This window comes from Uloborus diversus, chromosome 7, assembly GCF_026930045.1.
Source record: "Uloborus diversus isolate 005 chromosome 7, Udiv.v.3.1, whole genome shotgun sequence".
Classification (NCBI taxonomy): domain Eukaryota; kingdom Metazoa; phylum Arthropoda; class Arachnida; order Araneae; family Uloboridae; genus Uloborus; species Uloborus diversus.
In genome coordinates this window covers 19,074,915-19,094,112 of record NC_072737.1, presented here as the reverse complement: position 1 = coordinate 19,094,112, position 19,198 = coordinate 19,074,915, and the positions used below count along the sequence as shown (strand labels likewise).

The 19,198-nt window shown below is 32.1% G+C and overlaps 1 protein-coding gene across 1 annotated transcript in view; it reads left to right on the top strand.

Annotated features, from left to right (window-relative positions):
* The window catches only part of LOC129226310 (unconventional myosin-IXAb-like), a 43,254-nt gene extending 26,361 nt beyond the window's left edge, over positions 1-16,893 (top strand). The window contains exons 11-16 of the mRNA XM_054860912.1: positions 3,457-3,658; positions 7,668-7,770; positions 8,328-8,384; positions 15,472-15,534; positions 16,450-16,505; positions 16,880-16,893. Of these exons, the coding sequence (XP_054716887.1) occupies positions 3,457-3,658; positions 7,668-7,770; positions 8,328-8,384; positions 15,472-15,534; positions 16,450-16,505; positions 16,880-16,893 (495 nt within the window). The remainder of the gene's footprint in view (positions 1-3,456; positions 3,659-7,667; positions 7,771-8,327; positions 8,385-15,471; positions 15,535-16,449; positions 16,506-16,879) is intronic.
* The last annotated feature ends 2,305 nt before the right edge of the window (positions 16,894-19,198 follow it).

Below are 19,198 nucleotides of genomic sequence, written 5' to 3'. Positions count from 1 at the left end.
AAAATGTAAAAATTCCGCCAAATTAATTTTGGTAAAAAGATCATTCAGTACTATGTAAGGTATTGAAGTTAAAATTAATCCGCCGAATTAGTGAAACAACACTTTTAAATAACATTAAAACTGCTATTAAAATGTAAATAAATCCTCCAAATCCATTTTTTTTAAATCTCCAGTCTTACCAGGTGACTACTTTAGTGCATTGGCAAATTATTTAAAATTTTTATGAATTTTTTCATTTTTTCCCCTCTTTTTACTTTCTTCTATATCTAATACATAGAAGAAAGTATTGGATTCGTGCAAATTTTCGAATTTCGACGGATTCGAACGTTTTGAGGTGTGCTGAGTCCATTTCGACTATTTTTGGAAAATGTCTGTCTGTCTGTGTGTGTGTATGTGTGTGTGTGTATGTATGTGTGTGTGTATGTGTGTGTGTGTGTCACGTCTGTGTGTGACCAGTTTTTTGTGGCCGCGCTACAGCAAAAACTACCACATGAAATCGAACAAAACTTGGTACACATATGTGCCCCTATGTGAACTTGTGCCCATTAGTTTTTGGCGCGAATTCCTCCAAGGGGGGTGGAGCAATGGGACGTTTTTCGAGTTACGCGTGCTTGCTATTCCTCAGGAAGTAACTGGCGGAATCAAACAAAATTTGGTCCATATGTTGCCATTAACAAGAACAGGTGCTGATTCAATTTTGGTGTCAATAACTCAAACGGGGGTTGAGCTATAGAACGTTTTTCGTCGTCAATTGTGCCTGCTGTATCTCAAGAAATAATGAACGGAATGAAAGAAAAATTTATCGGCAAGTAGACCTTAGTGGGTATAAGAGCTGATTTTATTTTGGTGTCAACAGCTAAAAAGGGGGTAGCGCAATCGCCCTTTCTTTTTTTCCATTGTGAGTGCCCTATCTCAAGAAGTAATGCTACCTTCTGGTTGAAATTTGGAATATATGTGAATCTATATGTAAACAGGCTTTGGTTCAACTTTGGCGCCAATCGCGCCAAGAGGTGCTGATTTATTTTTATTATCATAATTTTTTAGCGAATAAAAATAGTTTCATTAATGCAACAATAAGAAAGATAAATCGTAATAGATTGTCGTCTGCGTATTTCTCGTGATTTTAATTGTATGGAAATGATCAGAAATATTATCTCAATGATTTAAAATTTTTAACAGTTGCCATCTTATATTTGTTAACAAATAAAATATTTGTAATTAATTCAAGCAAGGCTTTTAAAATAACTTTCAATTTTCGCTCTTTGCTTTGCTTTTGCAATAATTCAGACATTGGGATGGTCGTCAAGTTTTTGCATGTGTAATTTCGTTTTTGTTGGGAATATTGCTTCCTCGTCAAGCATGGGGAGGGATCAGAAAAAAAAAAAGAAAAATATAGAAGAAAGTTTCTTGATGGCCACAACATACTAGTTTTTGTGTGTGTATTTTTAATGGTTAATGATGCTAATTAGGATTTTGTGGAATTAATGTCCCTATTTTAATGGCGACAATGGAGAATATTGATCTTTCTGTCTTTCTTTTATTTTGTTTTTGTTTTTTATCCTATCAGACCTTTACTGATGAAGATTTTTGTAAATAATCATAACTGAGATCATCAGAGGAAAATGTTATTTGAAAACGCTGATAGAGACCATCCTAATAGAGACTTTTGGGAATTTTTCTCTGCGAAATGAGAAGTTTTTTGTACCATTGTCCTCATTTAAATGGGAACTTTAGAAGAAAAAAAACTGTTGTGCTTACTTTGATTTTAATGGTATTTTTACTTTGAACTTTTTCTTATTGTAATCAGGACCGTTTACGTTATTTAGAAACAGTTAATTTCCACCTGATGGGGATTTTAGGTTTGATGTTCCCACTCTAAAGGGACATTATTAGAATCAGGATTTGTAGTGATTGTTGACCCATTTTAGGACGATTTCTCCGGTAAGAAGCTATACATTATACAATAATTTAGATAGCCGGTGTAGCGCTGGATATTATTTGACGGAGATCGGGATTATAAGGGAACAGTTTCACTTTATTTAAGAATAGTTGACCTCACTTGAATTTGATTTTTTGAGAATTACCCAAACTAACTTCTTTACAATTCCTGAACGTTTTCGTGTTTTATTTTGTGTGATTATTGGGTGTCTTCCTAGTTTCGCCGACAATCCACGTACCCCCCTTCCCTCTGATTTTCAGTTTTAATCATACCTTTTGATACATATAAGGGGCTGGCATAATTCTTTTGATCAAAAATATGTTTTATGATCGAATAGAAAATATTTCATTAGAAAAAAATTTTATTTTTCACTTTGTCCCATGAAAAAAAAGTGAACATTTTCCAATTATTTTTAAAGACTCAAATTTACTGCCAAAAATAAAATATAATGTTCTTTCTTTATGTGCTGTAATTTTCAAAACTAATTTCTGAGTTGTTCATTTTGAAAAAGATCAGTTATCTTGACCATTTCACTTTTTGCCCCACATTCCCCTACAATTTCAAGAAACTAATGCCAAACAGCTATGTCATCCTGAAACTTCATTGTCACCCTAATTAGTGATCATCAGTCTGGAATAATCATAACAGAGATGTATCGAAGTAAAGGTGTCTTGGTTAGTGTGCTGAATTTAAATTTTGAACGCAATCCCAGCTTCAATTACTTTGCATCTGCTCTCCAGCTCGTTTATAACTATTTGAGACTGATGATCTCCAGCAAAGATGAAACTGCATTCATTGAATGTTGTAGCAAGCTCTTTGGTATTTGCTTGCAGTTCTGCCTATGTTTCAGCTATGTGATGGCAAATTCCAGCTAATAATGTTGGCAGGGCTCTCAACAAGTCTCTTTTTTCCTCCCTAAAAGTCTCTTTTTAGCTTCAAGTTTGTAAAAGTCAATTTTTTAAAAATCTGATCCTTTTTTTCCAGCAAAATTTACTCTTTTATTCATTTTCATTTTTTTAATTAAAAAAAATGAATGCTGTTCAGACCCACCACAATAATTTGTAAATTTTAATTGAAACGGAACACTACAGCTAGAGTATGAAACTATTGATAATGTAATAAATTCATCTACCATAATTTCTTGTCTAAGGCAAAAATAATGTAACTTACAAATTAATTTTTCTGCTTGTTAATCAGAATGGAGAGTGGAGACGATTACAGGTAATCTGCAAAGTGACTGATTAATCAGTGCCTTCCAAATTTTAACCTTTAAAATCGTAAGATAAAGATCCCTTTTGGGTCCCTTTAGAAATTAGGTCCCTTTTCTCCCTTGGGGCAAACTAAAAATCTGTTGTGAACCCTGTGTGTAGGGTTTGTTAATGTTTTTCGCCTTTTTCCATGGTACAATAAGTACTTAAGATAGGTTATTTATTTAGTAATTACTTATAACAAATTCATTTATGTATGTATTTCATTTTATACTAAATTATTGACGTATCTTTGTGACTTCATGATAGGAAACACATAAAAGCTATCCTCGTGGTCGGCGTAGGCATGTTCGTCACCACAAGAACAAGGATCTGGCTTTCGACGAGAGGCGATCAAAATCAGAACTGAGATCCGGGAGTCATCACGCTGGGGAGGACTGTAACGGAAATGACTCCATGCTTTCTGAAACTTCTAAAAATGAACTACAGTATTCTTCAACTGGAACTTTAGGTAAAATTCTCTTGAACGTGCTTGTTTTATTTGAAATTATGCTGCTGTGGGCAGCTGAACGGCAGTATCTGCTGAAATGAGTTTTCGAAATATTTGACAAAATGCATTTTTGGTTCAACCAGTGCTGCCACGCCAAAGGGAAACCTGAAAGAACAGGGAAAATACAGAAAATTCATTTTCTTGAAAACCTGGAAAGTGCAATTAATAGCCTTTTTTAAATGTTGACGTTACAAAAATCAATGCCCAAATATATTAATTACAAAAAAAAATATATATATATATAAATAAATAAATAAAATAGCAATAAATAAAAAAAAAAAAAATAAATGGCAAATTTTCCTTTAAAGTTTTTTTTTTGTTTAAGTAAATATTAAAATGTCTTTCATAAAAGCAAAAATTATTTAATAATTTATTTGATATGCATCTTTTAGTAATTTAATTTAGATAGCTTGAGATAGTCATCAATATTCATTGCTCTGTGAATAAAAAATGACAACGTATAATTTTTCGACGGTAATTTTTTCCGGATGACTGAAGGTCTTGCTATGGGCAATCCTTTGAGTCCAATTCTAAGTGATTTGTACATGCACTATTTCGAACTTAAATTATTTAAAATTATACAATTTGATTTTTACGTCAGGTACGTTGACGACATTTTTGTGCTTTTGGACTCGTCTGTCAGTGACCTTGATAACCTTTTATCCATCCTAAATACTATTGACCCACATATTCAATTTACGGTGGAATTGGAATCTGGTAATCATCTTTCTTTTCTTGATGTGTCCATCACTCGTCATGACAATACGTTTACAACTACTGTTTTCCGTAAACCCTTTGCTGTTTCTCTCCCCCCCCCCCCACAAGTTATCCGTTCATCCTCCTAAACAAAAATTGGCTGCTTTTAGATCTTTTATTTACCGTGCTTTAGCCATTTGCTCAAATTCCAATTTACTTTCATCAGAACTGAATTACCTATGAAGTATTGCGGTGGATCGGGGATTCACATCAGATATTATTGATACAATTTATAAGAAACTATGTAGCTCAACTAACAAAAATCTAACACTTGCTCCTGTGAACTATTCGAGTCCCGTTGTCTTACCCTTTTTTCCTAAAATCAGTCTACAAATTGCCAAAATCTTAAAACAGTTTCATTTTTCCGTCACTTTTTCTCCTGTTAATAAATTAAAATTTTCACAGCTTAAACACCCTGTTCAGAACCTTGACAAATGGGGCATTTACAGTGTTTCCTGCCAGTGCAATTTGGCCTACATTGGGCAGACTCGACGATCCCTCAAATTCAGGATAAAAGAACACGAAAATTACGTCAAAAAACAGGATCTCAAACGCTCCTCTATTGCTACACATTGTTGGTCCTGCGGTCATTGTTGGTCCTGCGGTCATAATTTTATTTTTTCTTCCGCCAAAGTTATTCACGAGTGTTCGTCCATTCATGATTTAGATTTTTGGGAGTCATATTACATATGGAAAAATGCTAATTTAATCGTCAATGATTTGTCTAGCACTCCCCCTTTTCCCAATGTTTGGAAGTCTGTGTTTTGATTTATTTTTTGTCCGTGACGTATTCTCCTGAGTGCAACTGTCCTCTGGAGTTCTGACGTAACCTTGACGTCATCGTTTCCGGTACTGCTCTTATATCTTTTACAACCTGTCTCTCATTCCATTGTTCGCCTCGACTGTGTTTTAGTCGGGTGAACCTGTCTTCATTTTTAATGCACTGATGATGGCACTTGTATTTTAGAGTGCCGAAACAGCTGTTTGCTGGTTTTTTAACCTTTTTTCATTCTCAATTTGTACTTTATATACGTTGTCATTTTTTATTCACTATACAGTACAAAGTTTTCGACTACCTTTTACGTATTCATTGCTCTGCTTAACTTTTGTATTATTTGTTTTTCTTGTAACTCCAAAGTGATGAATTGTTAATAGAAGTCTTTATAAATGTAAAAACCAAATATAAATATTCAGTTACCAGACCATGCTATTATTTCAGTTTTAATGAGTTCTTCACTTCCTCTTTTTTTTATTTACTTATTTTTTTTTATGTTTCCCCTGCAATGAAACTATGAAACTACCAGGATATTAATGTTCTTATACGAGTATCAGTGTTCACTCGTTCGTAATTCTGCATATTCGTACAGGCAAAACACAGGGAATTTTTTCAACGGAATGAAGTGGCAACCCTGTCAATCTTCACAATAGGGAAATGTTGCAATCTTGTGCAATAAAGCTAACGTACAATAGATAGGCTTGCCAGACGTCCCGGTTTGACCGGGACAATCCCGGTCAAACCCCAAAATTCCAGTGTCCCGGCCGGTTTACTTCAGGTCCCGGGAAAAGATAATTTGATTAGATGACCCAAAAAGTAAAAAATAATTAACTGTGAAGGATTATTTTGGGTAATTACTTTCTCATATGAAACACAGACTTGTAAAATTAATATCGAATCAGCTTGTGAGGGTTTTTATAACAACATTAAAACCAAAAAGGACTTTCTAAAAAAAGTCCTAGCGAATGAAAAATACATGTAAATATTATTCAAGTTTTTATTCCTCATTCAAAGTATTTCTTTTTACTAAAATAACTAATCAATATTAACGGGTCAGAAATAAAATGTTCAAATTTATCTGCTTGTGTCACTTATTATTTCCCCTGTTTAGGTTCATAGTTCTCATAATTAGTATTTATTCATAGCATTGAGATTGAACTACCCTCTAAAACATTCTAAAAACCAGCCAGGGGTGTGTTCCCTTCAGGGGTGTTAGTGATCTGAAATTTCCAAAAATTTTGGGCAGACAACACATTCTAATGCTGAAAAATTATTTGAAAAAAAAAAAAAAAAAACTTAAAATGTTTATTTTTAATTGTTGTTGTTTTCATATTTAAAACAGGATGGGGTAGGGCGAGGGGGGGAGGAAGCAAGCTTACTCCTAGTTTCTGAAAATTTCACACTGTACTGTCTTCAAAAAATTTGACTTGAGTCCACTATCATCCCTGATACCCTTTTGAATACTCGCGACAAAGGGGAGGGGGGGTATTCCGATGTCCCGGTTGAACCTTTCAGAAATCTAGCAAGCCTACAATTGACAAAAACGAAAAAAAAAAAATGAAAAGTGAAAATTTTGCTGTTACTGATCTTTACTTACCCATAGCAGTATGATTCTTTGAACATTTCCACTCTCATACCAGCCAAATCTACTGTTTTTTACATGAGTCTCCCCCCCCCCCCCTCCTTTGATGCTATCTCCCGATATCCCTCCTTAGTATGATTTTCTGCCAGTTTTTAAAATTTAGCTAATCTCTTTAAGAAACCTGCTGCGAATCTTCTAGGAATCAACCACAACAAAATATTATTTTAAAAAGGCTCTCCTAATCACATGTTTTTTTCTCCTTATTTTTACTTTACCCATAAGTACTGACAATCGTATTGGTAGTTATTAATATTGTTCACCATGACCAGGTTAAAAATATATTTCTAAAATTATTTTGTTCATTAAAAAGTTCTTTTTACTTTTCTTTTTCATGTTTTTTTATGAAACAGCAATATTTTTGCATCTGTGTTTGGAATTTGAATGTTTTTCTTTTCCATTTTTAATTATTCTTAAGCCCTTGTAAAAGGCTAGTAAATAAAATTTGTTTATTTTCGTTGAAACCTTGATTCAGAAATATTAAAACAAAATTTTGTAATCATTTTTTGTGTAAGTTTTCAAATGTCGTAAAGTTAAATGCTAAACCTAAGAAAATGTAATTTAAAAAGCTTATCTGAAAATATATTTTTTGTAAAATCTTACTGTTTCTTCTCCAATTTTTTGATGTATAAATCTATTTTTTTTAAAAGTGAAATCTACTGTTTGTGTTTATTTCAAAAATGGCAGTTATGTATTCCTTTGCAATTTACTGTATTTCTTAAAATTGTTGGTTTCTTTATTAATCCCCACTTCCAAGTAAAGTAAGACATGTGAATGTTTTTTTTTTTTTTTAATTTAAGATGAGAGTAGTTCCGATTTAAGACACAGCTGGCCAGCATTTCGGAAAGCACATGAAGACGATATTGCATTGTCGCCTCTGCCTCAACAGCTTGGGCTGAATCAGTAAGTAGAAACTTTTATAGGTCTTAAATGATTGCATGCAAATTAAGCATTATTGAAAAAACATATTGTTCAGCTGTTTCAAGAAAAATAATTTTTATCCTTTATTGGATACATAATTTTCAAATGAAATATTAGAATAACAATAATAAACAATTGTACTATTATATTAGTGAAAAACTGAAATAATAAAAAATTGATTGAATCTTTTAATGTTTGGTCTCCCTTTAGAAAACCAATACAATGTATAATGGTTTTCTAAAGGTTAAAACCAAACATCTCACAAAAATGGAAAGCATCACTTTTTATTTGTCTTAAAATTCAGATGTAGAAAAATGGAGGGTTTTTTTTTTCAGTTTTTTATTTATAATTTTTGCTAAGTTACTGAATAAAATTTGGGATATTATATTAGGTTTTTTTTTTTTTTTGTTATTCATAATGCTCAAGTAAAAACACTTTGATTGTGTATACACAGTTATTTTTTTTCCCTGTAAATATTTGGCATTTTTTAGCATATATAGCAGAATAACTTGTATTCCACAAATTCCTAACTTTTGTAGATGTTCCGAAGTATCTGTTTCTCCGAGCGCATTCCGCAGCTATTTATCTCACAGGAAGTGAGTAATTATTATCCAAGCATGTGTTTTATTGCTAAGCAAAACAATTTTTTTCTCTCTGATTTGGTTGTAATAATTTGATATGTAAATTAAACATTAATTGGCATTTTTAGTAATAGTAGCTGTGCATGAAATTGCATGCAGAATGTCATTAGCGTATAAAACACGTAATTTTTTTTTCTTAAGAACTTTTTTTTTAAATATGAAGCATATACTGTTTGTTGCTTTTTTTTTTTTTTTTTTTGTCCTGAATAAGAAATTTTGCTTGTTCAAAGTATTTTATTGCAAATTAAAAAAAGAAAAAAGTTTGTGATAATATTTATTGCCTTTTTAAGTAAATTAAGATGAAAAAGCAGTTTCTATGCTCATTTGTATTAGACTTAAAAATGCTTATGATTTTTTACTTGTAAACAAGTCTTGATTCAATGCATGTTTTTCAGCTATTTTTATGTATCTGTTATTGCATGATATGTTTCTTAATCATATGGCAGCTAGCTACAGAGATACTGACATATACAATTTCTATTTTAGTAATTAATGTTTAACTGTAATTGACAACTAATCAAGTATATTTATTCCTGAACCTCTTGCAAAAACATAGTTTTCCTTTAATAGCCAACAGATATCTGATGCTAGCTTGTGAGCTAGATAATATATTTATTTGTATTAGTCTTTTTAACTAATTTGAGATGGCTGGTAGAGCAGTTGTAAGCTTTCACAAGCGTTACATATTCTTGAATATATTTTTTAAAATGCATTGTTACATAGTTAGTGATGTAAAATACCCGGGTATTTATTTTCTGGGGTAAATACCCGGGGTATATACCCGGGCAAATACCCAAAGTGGGTATTTTCCCGGGTATTTATTTCAAAAATTTATATTCAACTAAAATACTTTTCTGTATGTATTCCACTATGTATGTATATAACCAACCATATACAAAACAATAAATTTTTGCCCAAAAATTGTATTTTGATCACATATTTAAAGAATTATTGTGTGAAACAGCTTAGCAATCTAATATGATATTCACATTAAATGTGTTGGATATGCCTAATCAATGTTGATAGCCATATTTCAAATATACAAAGCCATCCTACAAAAAGTAAAAACCTGGTTACAAAAAAAAAAAAAGCAAACATCAATTTTTTATGGTCCTAGTCTTTGATAACCCAGTAATATATAACTGCACGACATCAAAATGTCACAAAATGTCGCTCAATTTATTATTACTATTTATTTACCTATATCTTTTGCAGAAATTTCCTTCAAACCAAATTCAAGTGTTCAGGCGTATTCTGCATCTCATATATATATATATATATACAGGGGCGGACTGGCCAGGTCGGCTAGTCGGGGATCCCCGACTGGGCCAACGGCCGAGTGGGCCACTTTAAGCAACTTTTTATTGAACTTAATACATTTAATTCACATATAACATTTTTTAAAGCATAATAATAGAAGAAAAAATGAAATTTATTCACTCTATGGGAAAAAAGTGTTTGGAAGTAGGTTAATTTTTCTCCCATTCTTGGTCCCAGGGGCCAAAGTAAATAGCCGAAGTCCACAGGTGCGAATGCTTTCCTCTCTTTGTCAACTTTCTCTTTAGTTCTTAGAGCTCTGGGGTCTATGGCTCCCACATTGAGGAAACGGGAGGGGGCCAGAGAAATTAGGATCCGACGTGGCCTGAAAAAGGGCCCGGGACGAAAAAAGAGCTTTCAAAATCTTATATTAGTACGTCTATTAACAACAATTGGCCTGCACCATTAGACAAAGTGGCTCCGGCCCTGCTATAAATGTGCAGCAGCATGCACAAGGTTGGGGGGGGGAGGGGGAGAGAAGGAACATCTGTTTGTCCGGTTCCGAGTCTAAAGGAAGCCCGAGATATTTTAAATAAGGGGTGAAATATACAGTAGGGACGTAGTGGTAAACAAAATGGAGGGGGGCCCGTAAAAGTCATTTGTGATGGGCCTCAAAAATTTCTGTACACGCCCCTGGCCTGATATTCACTGGTTGCGGCAGATTCAACTAAATGCTGTCAGTTGGCAATCGATTTCATTAGTCTAATGTAATTTATCGCTATACGAGTATTTTCATTTGAGAATCGCATCGGGAAAGCAAGTCTTTACTACGATAAACTGAATCTGAAACAGGACAAAATTTCAACTTAGAATGGGCGAGTTCCTGAACATAGGCGGATTTAGGCCTGAGTTCCAGGATAGGCAAGGGGGGGGGGGGGCAAGATTTTTTTTTCTTTATTTTTATTTATTTATTTATTTATTTTTTTTTTTTTTGAGAAACATTAGTTGTAATCAGGGCCAGACTTAGATTTAACGGGGTCCCAGGGTTGCCATCCTTGGCGAAACAATTTGAGGAGCATCTGTGCTGATTTTGAGGAGTAATTTAAAATTTTGCGGAGCAGTTTGGAATTTTGTATAAAAATCAATAAAATTAACTAAAACCACTTATCTGATTTTTTTCAGAGCTTTAATAATTATTTTAAGCAATAATATGAAAATAATTATTTCTAAATTAATAAAACAGCTTTATACACAATTTCAATCTTTGAGTATAAGCATCTTTAATTTCCCATATTTACATGTTTGTTATGATGAAATAGCAAAGTTTAAGCTGGAAAACGTTGGAAGGGAAATGCGGAGCAAAAGAACTTCTTTGCAGAGCCGAGGAATTTTGCCATTTTTGCGCAGCAACTCCACAAAATGCGGAGCAGTTGGTAACCCTGGGTCCCTATGGTGTTTCAGGCATGAGGTCCCTTTGTAGTCATAAAGTCACGATAGTATTAAATCTACAATTGAGGACTTTGATGCCCAAACTTTTCCTTTTTTGAAAATTCATTTTTGCGTGCGGAGAATTGGTTGTTCCGATTGGTGCAACAACGGGTCACAAATGTAAGATTAGACCTCTGCTTTGTAGTAAATAATGTGGGAAAGATGCCTTTCGATCGGACACTAATGTTATTTATTGATCTTACCAAAAATGAGTGAGTCTGGACTTACCCGGTTCTTGCATCAAGGCCCAAGAAGGAAATTGTGTATTACAGATTAAAAATGGTCCGGGACACATTTTGGAAAAAAAAAAAAAATATTAAAAAATTTAAAGTTTTGAAATTTTTTGCACTGATTCACCGTCAGTTTGATTCGCAAAATCATAACATAAATATTTAAAAAAAAATATTTGAATTTAGTTAATGTTTTCTAAAAAAAATTGGGGTTGCTTTAAATTGCTAAAACTCAAAATATTCTTGGTCAATTTTCAAATTTTTTTCAAAAAACTATGCAGAAATATCTAAGTTTTAATTTTTATTCGACGATTAAAAAAATATTAATTCAATAAAAATAGAAAAAATTTGAAGAAAAATTTCGAAAAATTCAAAGATATTTAAAAAAAAATCATATTTTTTGAAGTAATGGTTCAAATTCACCGTATAAAACTCCAAGTAAACTGTTTGAAAAAGATATGCTCCAAATTTCATTACTTTATCTTTCTCAGTTCTTGACTTGTAAGAGTTTGAATGCGAAAAATCGGGAAAAATTGCCATGGAGAGAAACGCGTTTGAAGTTTTAAAGTTAAATATAATATTAATTAAAAGAATGCAACAAAAATAATTATATCTTTCGTTCTAATTAAGATAGAAACAAGATTCAAACGCCCTTTCAAGCAGAAAAAGACGGAAAAGTTTTTTAAATGATAAAAAAAAAGCAAAATTTGACACATTTTGTTTCCCGGACCCCCTTAAATATCGAAAAATTGCCAAAGTCTTCGAACCTTAGGCATTCCCTTAAAGTCACTAAAGATAGCTTAGAATTTCACTTATAGAAATTTTCATGAGGAGGGCTTCGTAATCCTTTTATTTGCACTATAGCCAAAAACTGATTTTAGTTTCAGAAAAAAAAGCCCAGAGAGAACTACTGTTTACTCCAGACCAAAAAAGGGGCAGTGCGCTTTCGGATAAAAGGGATAAAAGGGTAGAGAAGTTTTGTTGAATAAAAAAGGTGCTTCTTTTACTTTTTGGTATACTAGGTACATGTAAGTTCAAGTGTTTTCGATAGTAATTATTTCTAAAATATTAAAACGCTTTTTGGTGTTAAGTTTTAAGGTACTGCCAAAAACATTCAGATATATTCCAATCAGATTCTTGTGGATAAATGATTGAAACGAAAGAAGGACGTTTCTAGGACAGTGGTCGAAGGTTAGCTTAAGAACGGAAGGGCACGGTTCCCTTCTAAAAAATCTTGGGGGAAACCTTTCTCTTTTCCCTTCAATGTTTCCAAACATATTTATAAGATATTTTTAAAATTTCAATGTCGGAAAATTTCGAATTAGGGTCGCCAGATTCTCTATAGTAACGAAATGTAGTTTAAAATTGGGTCAAGTATACTTCAGTTTTTAAATACTTCCAAATGAGATCACTGACCCTACTATTCTCTCAAACGTGGCCAAAGTTAGTTTTGCGTTTTTTAATAGTTCAAACTCTAAACGTTTTTGTAGAGAGCTCCCTATGCTGTTCTATTAATTTTACTAAGCGTAGCCTAAAACTGCATTTCTAAAACTTCCCATTTCGGAGAATTTCTGGGAAGAGCCCCCGACATTCCATTGTAAACAAAGATCGACTAAAATGGATTTCAATTTTGAAAAAAATGTTAAGAAAACAAAATTGTTGGGGAACCCCTTGTTTTCCTTCTCCTTTAACGCTACCGAAAACTGTAAAATTGCCTTTTTTGACATCAACTTTGAAAATACGCTTGGAAGGGAACTAGAACCCCGTGTCCCGATTCTTTTCTTAGGCCTATATAATTTCGGGGCGATTTACCTGGTTCCTTATCTCTTTCCTCGTGTCCTTCCTATGTTATCAGTATAGAAGCCTAAATTACCATAATAAAGCCTTAAAAGCCTTAACCATATAAAGCCTTATAACCATTAGTATCCTTTCAAGGCACATAAAAAATGTGTCCGTGTTACCTATATTTTACGTTTCACAATTTTCTATTTTAGAACTTTAAATCTTGATTTAGGAACTTAAAGAAAAATAGGAACTAGTAGTAGTTTAATGTCTTTGCTCGACTAATTTACAGAAGTGGGCCAAAATATTCTTTTGCCGACTGGGCCAAAGTCAGCCAGTCCGCCCCTGTATATATGTATATATATATATATATATATATATAAGACATGCACACACACACACAATATACAGACACATTTAAAATTCAAAAATAGAAAGAAACAAACCAAAGATGTTCTGAAGAATGGACCTTGCGAAATTAAGTGGCTGGTCTATCCCGTGATAACGTATCAGTCCTTAGTTCGCTTATTTCATTTTGATATTGTGACTTTCCCTTTTTATTGTATTTCAAGCATATGTATTGAGTGGGAGAAAAAAGTATAGACGTTCCAGCTGTTTTACAATGTTTTAATTTAAAGAACAAAACAGTTTAATACTAAAAATAAATGCTGTACAGCATAAATGTTAGCATAAAAATACTTAATCCTTTTTCAGTAAAATGTGTTTGAAGATGTTTAAATTTTTTTTTTAATTAATTCTAAAGAAAAGAAACTGCTGAGGTTTGTTTCAAAATGATAAAGAACTGATAATGGGAAAGAGAAAAATTAAAGATAGCTGCACTTGCAGCAGGAAGGAATTTTGATACTGTCTCGAAAATCCTGTGTTACTGATGGAATAAGTCTTAAAATAAAATTCCAAAATAGTATTTTAAAATGAAAAAAATTTGAGCCTAAAATAGTTCATTCTAAATTCTGACAGTTTTTTTTGATAAGATTTCATTAAGCCTTATTAAAAAAATTATAATGTATAAATTTTTATAGTTTTAATCTTTTATTTTACTGTTTATGTTTAAAAAAGAAAATTATCACCTTTTGATACCACCTAAATTTTTTTTTTTTGCAAAATGCGCGAATACTAGGGGTTTTACCCAGCCTTCAAATACCCAAAAAAAATATTAACTTTCCCCCCTACATCACTAACTGTTTGCATTAAAAATAGTTTGAATAAATTTTCATCACAAAGTACCGGGGAGCAAATGCAAATGTGCAAGGCAAACAGAAAATAATATTTTGATTTTTTTTTTTTTTTTTTGCTTATTAATGTGAAAACTGTTTCTATATTTGTCTTGTTATCACTTTAACAGCAATAAAATAAATAAATAACATCATAGTCTTAATAACTTCTCAATTTTTTCTTCCAAACAGCCCAGCTTCCTTTTTTAATTTTTCATTTTGGATATGACTAACCTAGATTGTGATTTTAAAATCCTGAAGTTCATCATTGAATTGCTAATACTTCTCCAATTATGACATTCAAAAGAAAGATTCTTCGGTTCACGATATGTTTCTTTCATAATTTCATCAAGTCTTTCAATAAAAAATATTATAAACTGTGTAATACATATGTATGTATCAGTTTTACCAACTATTTCATATTTAGATTTAAAAAACAAATTCCCATTCACTTTTTGCATTTTTTGTAAAATACCCAGTTTTTGGGTATTTACCCAGGCCTTGGGTAAATACCCAAAAAATATTTACCTACCCACTGGGTATTTACCCGATCCACATCACTATACATAGTACAATTTATATAAAAGATTAAATGTTCTAGATGAGAGAGAAATTTGTCACTTAAGTGCACTGGTTTTCAAATAATTCAAAACTCTTTATATTCAATAATTTTTGTTGCTCCCTAAGCTGGGCCTACTGGTAAATCAAGCGATGCGCTGCTGTACAGTCTTATAACTCGATATTCCCCTTTTGTAAATCCCATATGAAAACGACTTTTTTTATAATTAGGGCCACAGAGAGCCAAAGAGGGCCGCTTTCCAGTTTAGTTACTGGGCCCCCCTCAAACCAGAAAACTCATAAAATTTTACCACACCGATCCCGAGCTAGGCCCCTACTTTCTGACAAGGCTGACATGAAACCTCGTTGACGCTGTTTAAAGCCTACAGTTTCATAGTTTATTTTACAACATTTTGATTTGCCATTTTACAGTTTATATGTATTTTTTGTGTAAGTACTCATGGGTGAAAATTTAACTAGTTAATTTTTTTCCAGCTTACATTTAGATCCTAGTTTACCTCCTTCACCTCCAGTGGAGCAAGAGGATATTGTGGTTGGGTATGAAATTAGATTTATTTTTTCTTGTATCTTGATATGTATTTTGTAACTATAGACTTGAAAATTAACCTTAAAGTTTAAACTTGAAAATTAACATTTTAATAAATTCTCATGGAGTGAGAAGGGATCTGATTCTGGAATTTTTTGTTTTTGCCTTTTACAGCCTTTAAATATTTTTCTTAGCAATAATGCTTCAGTTTGATACTTTATTGGTTATGTCAAACTAACAGGAAGTTTTATATTTTCTCGAGCTCTTAATGTTTTCGTAGGATGTTGAAAGTTTACATTAACTGTGTTACAAGGTACTGTTTTGTGCTTGTTAATGCTCTCGAATTCATCTGAAGGGTTAAGTTTCAGTTTAATTGCATTTAAAAGACATGATATTGGAGAATGTTTCATTATATAATCATGTTATAATTGTGTAAGATAACCGAAGTTCAGTACACTTTTTTCCAAATTAGTAAATTTAAAAAATAAAACAGACAATAACACCTCACAAATAACCAGCTTCAAAATCTACTTACCTTCTTTTTAACCATTAAATTTAATAATTTAAAAAAAAATGATATTAGCCTTTTTTTTGTGCAAATTGTCTTGTTTTAAGATTGTTAATGTTTTATTTTTATTTGTAGTTAATATCTTTTATTTAGATGATTTGTCATTGGTCTAGATAATGTTTTCCAGTTTCTTCTAACTTGAACTTTCTTAGCTTTAACTTTCAAAAAATTTGTGCTTTATAGGTTTATTGGAAAACCTGATCCTTTTTACTGCTATATTCATTTATTATTTTTTATCACAAGCTTTTGTACTTTTTTTTTTAAATGCTTTGTTATTACATACTTTATTTCATTTTCATTTGTGTATAAAGAATGGTTTGAATTTTTATAGTAATTGAGAATTTTGGCTTTTATTTAGGGGTGCACATGAGGCTCCAACATCTAATGCCAAACAACTCTCCAGAAAAGTTCATGGTATTTTTTTTTCTTCTTCTTTTTGAATTACATTTAAATTTGTGCTGATGCTGAAAGGTAAAACTGCAAACTAATTAGTGATTTACTGCAAAATAATTTATAAAATGTTTTTCCTTTTCCAATTGCCTCTCTTAAAAGGAGATTTAAGTTTGTTGTAACTAGCTCAAGGAGGGATATGTAAGGGGGTGTAAATTGTCAGTGCAGGATTTTAGCTCTCAGTGCTCCTAGTGACAGCTTTTCTTACTCCAGTGGAGAAACTTTCCTGGGAAATCCTGAAATTCTGAGTAAGAAAAAGTTTTGCATACTTTTTTTTTGTTGCCATAATTTGTTAACAAATGCCCAATGATTATTACAGATGCAATTTCATACTTTAGATAATGCAGCATAAAATGTCTAAGTCTATTTTACCCCAGTTCCTTGTACGAGAAAATTATCCTGAGACTCTGATAAAGTTACCTTAGCTGTTGGACAAAATAACTCCCTGGCCCTTGCAAAAAGTTAAGATTATTGTTATTTTATCATCATATTTAAGAGAGAATAATTTTTATTTTTTTGCTCATATTTTAATACTAGTGCTGTTATTCGCATGGGTGTCACCTGGAGTGATAATTTGTGATGTCTCTCCCCCTTAAAAAATAATGTTTAATTTAAACATGAAGTTCATGCACTTTTCAACTGCAGTTCGTTTTTATTTATGCGGTGTAATAAAAGTTAAAGTTTGCTAATATGCATTAAAAGTTGAATATAAAGTATAAATGCACGTTATGTAAGATTTTCTCTAGACACATAATGTAATATTGTCCTCCACTTATGTTAAAATTTGTTAGATTAAGTACTTTTAAAGGTATATTAATGGAAACTTTTTGAACTGGAGTATTTATATTTTTTGTGATTTCTCCCAGGGTTGGCAAAAACCCGGGTTTTTTTAAAAAAGCCCATGGACCCAGGGTTTTTTGGGTTTTTTTAAATAAAACCCAACTAAAGCTGGGTTTTTTAAAAGAAATGTGGGTTTTTTTGTCTTTTTTTCGGAAAAATGTAGGGTACTTGTAGCATATTGTAGCGTAAATATATGAACAAAGCACAAGAATTGTCTTGGGGTAAAAAAAGCTGGAAAACTAGTTAAAATTCAGCGTTTTCTGAAGAAGAGTATGAAAGACGACAAAACCAGAGAATGGTGAAGTTTCAGATTTTTTAGTTTCCATGATTACCAACAGTTAAGGCAAAATTACTTCTTGAGTGATAAAATCTATTGTTCGTTTTTAATTACTACTATTTTTCTTTTTTTTTTTTTTTTTTTTTTTGCATTTTACTTTATTGTATTTCATTTTTTTATGCAAAACTACTGTAGAACCTCAAGTAGTTTAAATCCCTATTTACTGAATTCCAGCTTAATCAAGACATTTCTTTGAATTTTATGTTGCCTGTTTTTCTATTTCTGTGTACAGATTAAGAAATATTAAACTTTTTTGTAAGATAATGAAAATACTGTACATCCTATTCTGTTTTCTGTCCGACCATTTGTAAAACCTGTTAATTTCTAAAAAAAATATAACTTGTTAATTCGAAATTTGTGACGTGCCGGGTTGCAGAAAATAATTCACATGAAAGCCTTTTAGCTAGAGTAGTTTCCTCTGTACAATCTACAAATATTGAGAAAACCAGACGTGACAGGACTTAGTCAAGATAATTTGAGTTATTTATTGACCATTTAAAGATAAAAGTTAAATATATATTTTTTAAATCTTTGAAGTATTTTTAATGCCGTTAAGAGTTAAGAAATACTAATTTTTTATGTCCATTGTCTGTGGTGAAGAACAAATAAAATAGAAGTTTAAATTGTAAAAGTATTTAAATTAATTACTTTTTTAAAAAACTTCTCAAAAAATTTAAAAAAACCCAAAAGTGGGCTAAATAATGGGTTTTTTTAAATGGGTTTTTTCAAAAAAAACCCATTGGGTCCAACCCAATTGGGTTCAATCCAACCAACCCTGATTTCTCCTCCCCCCCCCCCCCAGGGATATCGCCTGGGTGGGCCGCTCTTTCCTCCAGCCCTTAGTGACACTATTGTTTATTACAGAAACAATATACATGTGCCTTGAGTCAAAAGTTTCCTAGATGGGCTCACTGTGGACCCCCCCCCCCCCCCCCCCCCCCCCGAAATATCTTGTTACTGAGAAATTCTTTTCAGACTACAGTCAACTCCCGCTACAACACGATCCGACTTGCGCGAAATGGCTATAACGCGATTTTTTCACCAGTAAAATATTTTAGACTTAACGCGAATTCCTGGCGCAACACGAAAATTTTCGCAAAGGAATCGTGGCTTTGTTATTAGCTACTAAATTTTTCTTTTCCTTTATCCCTGTAGCATCACTGAGAGCAGAATTTCCCACACCGTTGCTTATACAAATAACTACTCCTCATTTTCCATTTATTTTTTTCATTCTAAATGTGAAAGTTGATAAAATATAATGACACCTAAGAGCGCTGTTTCATCTAAAGTTTGTGAAGATAGAAAGAAAAAGAGAAAGTTTTTGACAATTGAAGAAAAGCTAAAGATTGTATGCTTGAATATGCTATAAAATGCGTCGAATACATCACAACAATTAGGTATGAGATAATCTTCCATTTGTACAATTAAAAGTCAAAAACAGGAAATCCGTGAAAGTTTACCGAGTAGTATCTAGGCAAAA